This window comes from Chaetodon auriga, chromosome 19, assembly GCF_051107435.1.
Source record: "Chaetodon auriga isolate fChaAug3 chromosome 19, fChaAug3.hap1, whole genome shotgun sequence".
Classification (NCBI taxonomy): domain Eukaryota; kingdom Metazoa; phylum Chordata; class Actinopteri; order Chaetodontiformes; family Chaetodontidae; genus Chaetodon; species Chaetodon auriga.
The window spans coordinates 11,916,186-11,927,928 of NC_135092.1; the positions used below are offsets into that span (position 1 = coordinate 11,916,186).

The following is an 11,743-nucleotide window of genomic DNA, read 5'->3' on the forward strand; positions in this document are numbered from 1 at the left end:
ATAGAACCTATTATGAATTATCCAGGCTGTGAGGGTCTGTCAGGGTGCCACAAAGCCTCTAAACCAGGACATGAAAGTCACACACATGGTCTTAAGACTTGGTTGATATGGGATTTGATCAGGTTCAGCAGTTTTACAGCTTTACTGTAATGTTTCCCTCTGCAGTTGCAACATTTGTATGAAAGCTTTACATGCCGTTACACAGGCCCGGATAAAATGACATGCCAAGTATATCTATTAAACCCTCATACATCACATCAGACAGTGTGTACAGGTAATGTTTGCTAATGACATCAGCTTCAGAGTGCGTGCCATCCAAATGTATAGTTCTTCCCTGTAGCCAAGTCATCAGACTGCTATTGTTACCCAGCTTCGGCTTTCAGTCAGTCCCCTTGTTTCCATTTTGACCATTCTCCCTAATTGGAGCCGTCACAGTCACTTTGCCTGATTGACATCTGTGGAAACGGTTAAGACTCTGCCTGATAAACATAAGTGTTTTCCTGGCTTCGTCTGGCCCATCTCCACATGGTCTGGGTCCACTTGTTTTTCTTGTAGAAAAGAGAAACTCCGGAGAGAATACTGGAAGCACAAGGAATGAAAGAATTGTGATGATGGAGAGGGAAAAAAAAGTGAAAACCATTAAATCGTTGAGCTTGAAACCATGTTTTTTTTTTCTTTTTTTTTTCTTTCTCTGTGCGAAGTCTGAAACCTTGTCATTTTGATTGGTGTGTCGTAACAAGACAGTTTCTGACTGGTTGTTGTGACAAGGCTAGTAAACACCACTGGACCGTTTGACGTGTGTTTGTGTGCGCGATGTGTGATAAAAATCAAGTGCCACACACCAGCATTATTAAACATGAAAGCGGTCCGAGGCTCGGAGAAAAAAAACATACTGTGTATTGAATTCAGTGCCAGCTTTCTACTGAAAGTCGATTTTATATATGTATGTAGTTCAAGATCACAAAAGTAAAGTTATAAAAATACATAGATAAACTAATAAGTAATTCACTGGAGTAAATATGTTTGAGAAGCTTTTTTTTGAGAAGTTTCCCAACTTCAAATCACTTGATGGAATTCTTTTGAAGCCGGCTGGATCATGTGTTTATTATTTGATGCGTCAGACACACACATGCTCTGTCTCGCTCCGCTGTCGCAGCAGCGATGGCGTGATGATTAAAACATATTAAAGCTGCAGCAGGAGGTGTCACAGAGTGAGGGGACGTGTTACTCAAGGACATGTCAGTCAGTTAAATCTTTGCTAAAACAACTGCTTGAACCTTGGTCATCCAGTTGAAAGTTGATGTCAGTCAGGCTGTGCTCTGCCACAGAGGACTGTTTATGATCACGTAGTGCTTCAGCATTTTAACTTCAGGTTTAAAGTATTTGTAACGATGCCTATTTTACTTACTCACTCACTGTGAGTGCTGTTGAGCGTTTTATCCCAACAGTGCAGACTAGGTCTGCAACTAGAATTATTTCCATTATTGATTTGTCTCCACATTATTTTCTCAATTAATTGATTAATCATTTTGCCAATGAAATTTCACAGAATAGTAGAAAATGTCCATCACACTTTTTCAGCACTGAAGGTGACAAATTCAGTTGACATTACTGTCCTATAAAATCAGAAAATCTTCACATATCAGAAGCTGGAACAAGAGTAAGAGGTCATGTCCTGCAGTAGACAGCCTGTTGTGAAGTCTGCATCAACATGAGGGTTTGGTCTCACATCTCATAAGTTAGTGTTGGATGGGTAAATCATGGCAGAAGTTGAACTCGTTCTTACCTTGTTTTGCACTTTCTTTCAGGTTATGGACTCTGTGCTGCAAAGGCCCAGTACCCCATCGCTGAGCTGGTGAAGTTGCTGACAGATGCTGGAAAATCAGTCAGGTAAAGGCCATAAAACTAGCTCATTTACATTAAATCTACATTCATTCAATTCATGGAAAGAAAGTGCAGCAACTAGTGCGTCTCAGGTAAACAGAACTGTGATAAATGTAGTGAATGTAGTGTAGTGAAGGACGTCCAATTTTACCCAATACAAGATGTAAACTACTGCACCATGAAGGACAGAAAAGATGAGGTTTTTAGGCTGGATGATGAGAGGATGGAGAGTACAGATAGGAGGAGAAGGTAAAGGAATGAGAAAAGGGAAATCGAAAGAGGAAGGACAAGGTACAGCGGAAGCTTGTGTAATTGTCCTGCCTCAGTCGTTTGATCCTGGCTGTTGCAGCTGCTGCTACTTAGAGCATTTGTGCTTGATTAGAGGAAAGTGGGTGGTCAGAAAAAAAAAACCTTCACCCTGATCTCTCCTATTTTCTCTTTTTCTCTGTTCTGTATCCCAGTGCATTCTCTCAATTTGACGCTTCTTACTCCTCGTATCCGCCTGTGTGATCATTCTACACCTCTTCCGCAGTTTTAATGGACTACACGCCGTTATAATCCCCTTCCCTGGACACTACAGTGTGTTAACAGTGTGAAGTTTGGAAGCACAAGACCAAAGCTCCTGCATCTTCCCACTGTAGATGCATGTAGACTGTGCAGGATCACATGAAGGGCAGAGACTGACTTTTTCAATCGGCAGCCACAGTCGCTAATAGATCCCAGAACCGACGGGCCATCTGCACTGTGTATCCTCCCAAACTCGTCAAACAAATAGAAAATAAATCTCCAAATGGTGGTCAGACGGTCACGTGACGAAGCTGCTGGAAAGGGTTGGTTAATGAGAGAGAGAGGCAGCCACCAGAATTCAATGGCTGGTGTTAATTTTCCTACCCTGATTACATGACATGGCTAATTGAGTTTGAGAGCTATGTTCACCCAATAACACACATGTGCACACACTCGGCAAATAATACGTGGTGGAGGAGTGCAGTGGGAAGTGTGTGGAACCAGACTTTGATCACAAATGTCTCCACTTGTTCAATCCCTCCATCTTCTTGTCCCTCTATCTGCCCAGCTCCCTTTTATTTTAATCTTCTGTCCCTTTTTCATGTCTTTCTTACTGATTTAAGACGTTATAGTTAATGTTGGTCAGTAACCAGATCAGCTGTATAGAGGAGGGGCTGTTAGTTAGGACTCATTCAGTTCTGTTGTTACAGGTTCGGTATCCACCCTGTGGCTGGTCGTATGCCTGGTCAGCTCAATGTCCTGCTGGCTGAAGCTGGTGTTCCGTATGATATTGTCCTGGAAATGGAGGAGATTAATGAAGACTTCCCTGGTAAGATCCAGTCCTTTCTGCCTTTTACATGCTGTGAAATGCTAAACTGTCTCATCCAGAATCATTGTGACCCAATATGTTTGATTTAGCTGTGCGAGTTTCCAAGAAACAAGACATATGTGTTAATTACTGAGCCTTAGAGATGCTGATGGGAAGATGGAATTAGTTTAGCTCAGCTAATGCCACAAGCTAAGTTTAGGTAAGCTAACTGGCTGCTAGCTGTAGCACCATATTCAGCACACAGACATTAGAGTGGTATCAGTCTCATCTAATTGGGAAAGCAAATAAATGTTTTTCCCAAAATGTTGAACTGTTCCTTTAATGAGAAGGCCCATAAGAACATGAGGTTAAAGGATTTTTGATACATTTTCTAATTTTTATTTGTCATATGTCCAATCAGAGACTGACCTGACCCTGGTGATCGGTGCCAATGACACAGTGAACTCAGCCGCCCAGGAAGATCCCAACTCTATCATTGCTGGTATGCCTGTGCTGGAGGTCTGGAAGTCTAAGCAGGTGAGACATCTGGTGCATGCATGTGTGATAATGAGGTTGTCCTGAAGCCCAAAAAGATAGAGAGTGGAAGATTTTACAACAACTGGACTGGTTTTATCGCTGAGTGGAGTCCACACCCGTAGAGGGGCCTCCATCTGAAAGCACACACATAAAGAAATGCATACTCACATTCACGCACACACATGTGCTTCAGGCTCACATACATAGACACGGCTTCAGCTGCAGGTGCAGTCCCATCCTGATCCCATTAGTGGTGACTGTGTCCCTGTTGGAATGACGACATTCAGAGCATCCCACTGGCACTGCTCCGAGATCTGGGATTCATACAGCGCTCACGCTTATTACCACGCACTGTCCCCCCGGGGAAATCAGAGAGGACATCCGACCTAACCACACGCACTCATACGGATGCACACCGTGACAAGTGTACAGGTGCACAGATAAAAATACACAGAGATAAACATTTGGGTGTCTGAAAAAAATTCCACACATGCTTTTGAATAGTCATTCATGAGCACCCAGTGATGCATCCCTGAGTCATATGAGAACACGCACAAACGTATACTACTACTACTACTACTACTACTGCTGCTACTGCTACACACCACCACTTAGACTTTTGTTCAAGTGAAACTCAAGTAAAACTGATTTTTATTGAATTAATTGACATAAAAACTAACTATAAATGGTTTTCAGGTTCTTCTTCTGTTTCTTGTTTTTGATCATCCAGTTGGAGGCTAATGAGTGTGTGTGTGTGTGTGTGTGTGTGTGTGTGTGTGTGTGTGTGTGTGTGTGTGTGTGTGTGTGTGTTTGTGTGTGTGCATGTGATTGTATCTCCTCCCACACTAGGTGATTGTGATGAAGCGTTCCCTGGGTGTGGGATATGCAGCTGTTGACAACCCCATCTTCTACAAGCCCAACACTGCTATGTTGCTAGGCGACGCCAAGAAGACTTGCGATGCCCTGCAAGCCAAGGTCCGCGAGAGCCAGAGCCAGTAAGGCTTTGGGCTCGGGGGCTAGCAGGTGAATCCGCTCAGAGCACACATCGAGGTAGAAAACAGCCCGTCAAAGTTATTCCAAAAATATCTCAGCACGAAGATCCTCTTTGTCCGATTGTCAGTCAGCCAATTGAGCAAAGATGGTCACCAAGATAAAAGGTTTTTGGCACGCCCTTCCTGTCATCTGTAGATAAAAGAAATGGCAATGTTTGTTGTAAAAAAACAAAAAAAGCACTTGTGCAGTAGGAGCAAAGCAATGCAGATACTGTAGTTTTCTATTAGTGCTCCCACCCCAGTGTACTTAAACACAGATGTCTTTTTCTCTTCGGCACGTCTTTTATTTGTAGAAATCAAAGGAAGGGTAGGTCAACCACGCACATGTGGTCTGTCATCTGGAGAGTGTCGTCTTCATTTTAGACACTTATATTAATGTAAAACAATCAGAAATATAGATGCATTAAGATGTTAGATATGTACAATTACACTGTTAAGATGTTTTAGGAAATAGTCAATAGTCAGTTGAAAAATAAATCTTAGATGCAAAAAGGAACAAAAGCAGAGAAATGTAAAGGTGAACTGCTGTAGACGGAGGTATGAGACACTTCAGCGCTAATGTTTTTTCCACACTGTAAAGACTGTTTCTTCCCCTTTTTGCTCCAGTTTGCTTTTCTTACAGTAAGTTTATTTGATGTTCCCTTTGATAGATCTAATCAGTCTAGTCATGCCTTCTTTTTCTGTACAAGTAAAAAGAAAAAAAGCAGAATAGTTTTTGTAAAGTTCTTTCAGTTCCAGATTTATACTGTATGAAGAGATTTTTGTATGCAGTCTATCAATTATCAGAAACCTAGAAAATGTCAGTGTGATCACATTTTAGAAGCCATAGCCAGTTAATGAAATCTAGTCATGCTATTTGCTTTTTTTCTTTTCACTTGAGTGTGTCTTGTGACCTCCACTTATGACTCTAGTGCAGCAATCACACATGGATCCAAAAACAGTTAAAAATCCATTCAAGCCTCGTCTATCATTTAATGCAATAAACCAAATGGCTCTTTCAAGTATGGGGCCACAGCTGTCCTGTAATGCTAGTAAAGGCTGCACTACCCCGACAAACAAACACTCTTGCAGCTCTGAAAGCTGAATGGATTTTATGAGGTTTTTGAACCAGGTGTGTCCCATCATCCTGTGTGGTGCTGATATTACAGTACATGTGAAGCTAGCCGCCAGTCTTTACGGTAAAGAAGGGTTTTTTTAAGTGAATGTGGCTCATCCACTCCAAAATGTGTGCCCTCATTATTGCTCTGGAGAGAAATGAAGGATCACTGTTTGTAAAGTAGGGCCAGATGTGAACCTGACTGTTGTGTAAAGAGTCTAACGCAGCAATGCAGTTTTTTTTTTAAATTTTTTTGCCATATTTCAGAATGCATGAATTGTTCAACTTTATTGTGAAGTGTGGAGTCCGAAATGTTTATTTTTTCCCTTCTGCCTTTCTTAAAGCCCAACATTTGCCATGAACCTTAACTTGTGCCAAAACATGCCCTGTTGCACTCAATCTGGCTAGATTACACGGCACAAATAAAGATAGATTGGTTGTTGTATAACCATGTGACTAATTCTCAAAAGATCAATGACACAATAGCAGTGGCCCCCATGATACACCTGTTCTTTACACAGCTGAGCCAACCGAACTAAAACACCAGAGGCTTAGTCCATCGAGTAAGATTTTTGGCTAAGGCTGGATTGCTGCCATTCTTTTTATTACTTCCTCTGAGTTTTTATGATCATGATACAGTAGATGAATTGGTAACAAGTTTTCTTGGTATATGGTTTGAGGAACAACAGCTCATGAGGTGACAGGTCGGCAGTCTTCGTCACCTTTTAACATCTATACAAGTACTCTAATAATAACTAAGTCAGTACTGTAAAAAGTAAGTTATTATAGTTAAATTCTGGGACCTGATACATTGACCATGACAACTCTCCTACCTCTCCATAAAATGACCAATAACCTTCCATAGGACTTTCACCCGACCAATAACCTTTGAAATCTACCGCAGGATGTGTAACGGACCACCACACACCTTAAGTCATGTGTCCTTAACCTGACCAATTGCCTCCTGTTGTGTGTTCACATTGTGTTTTTAACCATCGGACCTCAGTTTGCTGCTGGCTAGTTTACTGTATGTTGTGCAAGTGAAGAGCTGCAGATGTCATTACTGCTCACGAGGGGTTATTGTTCTTACATGTCAATTTACACAAGCAAATGCAGTCGTTAGGGACTATTAGAGTGAGATGTCTGCTTGATATTTGTAGCGTCTTGCCATTTTTTGTATTGTATAGATATTGATCAAATTAAGGGAGATGGAAAATCTAATTTTACAATGGCCAATATGCCCCCCTGTGCCCTTATCTTTTTTCTGTAAAGAGGCTATTTGTGCAGAGCAACAATGGGGGTTCGAAGTTGTACAATGTTTCGATGCACCATGTAGGGAGATGAAATGTACTGTGAATGTTTTCCTCCTCTTGTTTATCATGGAACATTTTCATCCCTAATAAACGTGTATTTACACTAGATGTTGCCTGAGGCTCTGATTCCTTCCATGAAACACTCTTAAAGGTGCAATTGAATTCCCTGATAATAAACAAGTTGATCTGCAAGGTTTTCCCTGAGGTCTACCACAGCTTTGATGGCAATGTTACCTGCCCAGTTTTGTACGGCGGGCTTGAAAAATCAAATATTTACAGCAATTACCTGGATGAAGGATCATGAGGGGAAGGAGTTGTGTCCACACTCGCACACACACTTCTTCTACAGGGTGCTGCTTTACAGAGGGAAGGGATTTTGTACAATAAATAATGTGCTATGAGTTATGTGAGCTATATCTGACAATCAACGCCTCTGATAGCTGAGTTTTCAAAGCAAGATGAGGCAAAGATGGGGTTTAAAAAATGCCAAAAGTGTAGGTTAGTCAGCCAGGAAAAATAAATTATTTAAACTGCAGAAAGGAAAAAGAAAAAACAGTAAAAGGCCAAAGACTGTTTCAGGGAGAACTTATCTGTAAAGCACCATGTGGCTGTTTCCAAATTGTTATCACACTGAAATAGTAATTAAATGCAGTTGAAGCGTTCAAGATAACTACAACATTTTTTTTTTTTTCAAAAGATACCAAAACTTTTACCTAAAGCCAGTCACGAATCAGCCATTGAAGCACAGCTGGGAGGTGGTTTCTTTTCACCTTCCTGCAACCAGTGTCATGCAATGAGCATCTCTGCTATTATAAAAATGAATGTAGGTGATGAGCACAATACCCCCACCTTGATGAGGCACAGTAGGGAGAAGACGCACACGCTGGTTAAGAAAGCCACCTCTGAAACCTCAGAGTGTCCCTGTGCAACAGAATGAGATCGCATGAGTACGTCATGAGGGTTGTGATAATGACTGAAACATAAATATCTGTTTGTGCAACATTTTCACCTACAAGCGGCACTTGATTGCTTTTCATCAGCGAAGAGTGAACTGGAGGTACTTAGAAGGGGAGTGGTGCCTATAGAGATGGAGTAGATTAGACTGTAGATAGATTTATGAGGATGGGGATTGCATGTGTGCGCGATGAGGGTGGCTTCATCCCGTAACAAGTAGCACTCAGACGGGCTGTTATCTGTTCTCAGGCTGGAGGAGATCTGAGGAGAAATATGCAAAGGTCATGTGTGTCCTAATGGTGTGTGTGTGTGTGTGAGAGAGAGAGTGATAAGTGGGAGAGACAGCATGAAGATCCATAGTCTGATAAGTGCTGAGGTGACAGCCTCCTCAGCTCAAGCTGGTCTATTGTCACACTGCCAGTATTTACCCAGAGCGCTGAAGGATAGCCGGCATCTCCCAGCCACAATAAACCTCCATCCCTCCTCCTTGCTGGGATAGTCTATCCTCCCTGACAAAAAAACAAAAAACACTGTTTTGCCTGGTCTTGCATGCAATTTGGTATTTAATTATTTATAACGAGAGTGTGTTATGGTGAGTCAATGCTTTTGAATCTATCTGATGATGAGACACGTGGATTTTGTGTTTGATAAGGTCAGTGAGCATGCATGTACATGTGTGAGAAGAAAATATGCATTTGTAGATGAAGTGTTCAGATTATTTTACTTAAGAAGGAGAAATGGCACAATATGCCCTGCATTCAAAACCAAATATAAGTACACAAGTGTTATAAGCAATAAACTAAAGAATTGAAAGTAATAGTACTCATTAAACAAAATATCCCCTTGTACACATGGTAGGGGACCCTAGAGCTAAAATCATCTATGCGCTCCTATTGATCCCTTGTTTGGCTCCCTGTTTAGAAATGCCTGGGTACAATACTTGAGTAAATATACTTCCACCTCTTAAAATACAGGTATACATATTTATAGCAGCCTGATATTATCTAAAATGCAGTTTATCATGTAATACACACTGCTTCTAATATGGTTAAGAAGTGTATGTTTCTCAAACACAGCTTAGCTTTTTTTTTTTTTTTTTTAGCTCGTTGCAAAAAATGCGGTAAATTTAAACCGCCATTGCTCCGCCCACTCCACTTAGCTTCAGTGCTGCTAAATTGCATGTGATGTCAGTTAGCTAATTAGCCGGTGGTGGAGATGCTAATGCGGGAATTTAGAACTCGTCGGTCAGTTTTTATCGCTCTACGGACGACTTGGTGCATAGATAATGCTTTTCCCACAGCTATGGGAGAATTTATGTTATTCGGCGCGGGACTCAAATGTAACTTCAAGTGCGAAAGGTCCCGCTTTTTGCTAGCGCCGGACCGCCACTGCTTTCCCGGAAGGATTTCCTGCTTGCTGAGACTTCGTCGCTGGTCATCTAGCTAAGTAGCTAGCTAAGGTAAGTTAACTGCTGTTTGTAAACTTTGCTGACGTGTGTTTGCTCTGTACACTCCTACTGGCTGCTAATGCTGCTGTTGTGATTATTTTAGTTTGTGGTGCTTTCATTTGTGGTGGAATATTCCGCAGTTTTCCTCTGGTTGTTGTTACATGTGTGCATTATGACACAGTTGATTTCACAAATACTCATGGTGGTTGAGTATTAAACATTATGGCCTTGGTTTTGGCCTTCTTGTTGTGAGTGGTTGCCTGTTGGCACAGCCTAGTAGAAATTATGGATGTACTGTAGTTTAACTTGACTTGCTTTTTCATGCTGTTCATTTACACAATTATTTCCCAATTATTTTAACATCTTGAAATCTTTAACTTTGAAAGAAATGTGCTTGTCTGTTAATTTGCTTTACTGTTCTTCACATTATGCTGACCTCTTCTGTGGTTTATGCTGTTACACTCTGCTACACTGAACCTCTCTCAGTCCAAACCTTTAAGTGTAGAAGGCCAGTGCTCCTAATGTGATATTTATGTAATGTCACATAATATTTCCAAAGCAAATTGTTGGCCTCAAGGCAGTGACTTCCTATGTCGATGATTTGTCGTACCTGATGCCCCACAACAGGTGAACTGTTGGATTTAATTTGCTTAATTGTTTATTTCTTGCAGTGTTTGTGGGTGCTGTGTTTGGGAATGAGCCACATACACAGGGAAGTTTACTGTTGTCACCCTCCCTAATCTCTTCTGTGTTCAGTCTGTTGTGTGTTTGTGGGTAGTTATGAGGTCATAGCCTAGACACCAAATATCAAGTGTGTGCATGTCCTGAACTGCATTAAAACATGTGTTCCTTGTGAGTTGGCTGACAGAACATACTCTCAAATCCCTTAAATCTGTTGGCAAATACTGTTTAATGTTACAGCAACATCTCATCTTCTACCTCACTCACCACTATAGGAACCACACTGTTTTGAGCACGGTTAGTTCAAAAAGCACATTTTAAATCAGTGCCGCATAGACAGACTTGAGTCTCTGCACTGTGTTTGATCGTGTGAGGAGTGCCAACCTCAGACCCCGCAGCCCTCAAAACTATCTGCATCTCCAAACCCACAGACCCTAGTTAGCAGTGTGTGTATATATATCTGTGTGTGTGTGTGTGTGTGTGTGTGTGTGTGTGTCTGTGTGTGTGTTAAAGAGAGAGAGTGCACACAGCCTTGTGTACATGAAGTAATCCCTGTTGAAAGGCATGCAGATGAAACTATGTGTGATTGGAGAGATTTGTAGCTGGGTCCCCCACCACAAGTGTGTGTGTGTGTGTGTGTGTGTGTGTGAGAGAGAGCAAAAGAGAAAATCAGGCCAGAGGATGTGGCTGTTCTACAGGATGAAACCTCTCCAGCAAGCCTTTATACCAGGATCAGCATCTGGTTAACGTGTCTTCCTACCGATTGTCAGTCTAAACATGAACTTCATGCTGTACTGTATCTGCAGCTCCACGGACAAACAGCCTCACCTCACCACACGAGGCTTTATTAGACGGTTTTAAGTTAAGTCCCAATTCAGAGATATCTATTGTTGTAACCCCATGGCACAGGCTATCACTCTTTATTTTCATTCTCAACAAAAATATGCACACAGCTACCTACACAATACAATATATATGAATAAAATAATGTTCTATACCGTGTTGTTGAATTAGTTGCTCATGTCAGTTTGACCCAGATTTCATTTTCAGTCAATGAAAGTGACGTTGCATGCAGAGCTTCCTTTGGTGCCGATCCACGATTCCTGGAAGTTTGTCCAAGTTTTGTTCTGCTTCTGTCTTGCCCTATTTACCCTGTTAAAGAGGTCTCTGACAAAAATTGGCTTACCCTTTTTTCTAAAATGGAGGTTAAATAAAAATAGACAAAACAGTGCATTTCTGTATAGCTTTGAAAATAATGCCTTCTTACTCGTATATGTTTTAATGTCATCAAGTAAAGGTTATAAGATGCATCAAATACGAGATCCATCATCCTAATCTATCTCGGCAGCAGCTGTCTTGTTAAATCTAGAGGTAAAGTGATGCTGCATCACCAGTCTACAGTAAGAATGGTGGACCTCTCAACGAGAAGAATCTCTTTCATCCTGGATCTCGAGCTTGTTCCCT

At 41.4% G+C, this 11,743-nt stretch overlaps 1 protein-coding gene across 1 annotated transcript in view; it reads left to right on the top strand.

Moving 5' to 3' along the window:
• The window catches only part of nnt (nicotinamide nucleotide transhydrogenase), a 31,514-nt gene extending 24,211 nt beyond the window's left edge, over positions 1-7,303 (top strand). Inside the window, exons 19-22 of the mRNA XM_076757932.1 lie at positions 1,809-1,890; positions 3,102-3,220; positions 3,621-3,736; positions 4,586-7,303. Of these exons, the coding sequence (XP_076614047.1) occupies positions 1,809-1,890; positions 3,102-3,220; positions 3,621-3,736; positions 4,586-4,735 (467 nt within the window). The 3' untranslated portion in view covers positions 4,736-7,303. The remainder of the gene's footprint in view (positions 1-1,808; positions 1,891-3,101; positions 3,221-3,620; positions 3,737-4,585) is intronic.
• Positions 7,304-11,743: the final 4,440 nt, after the last annotated feature.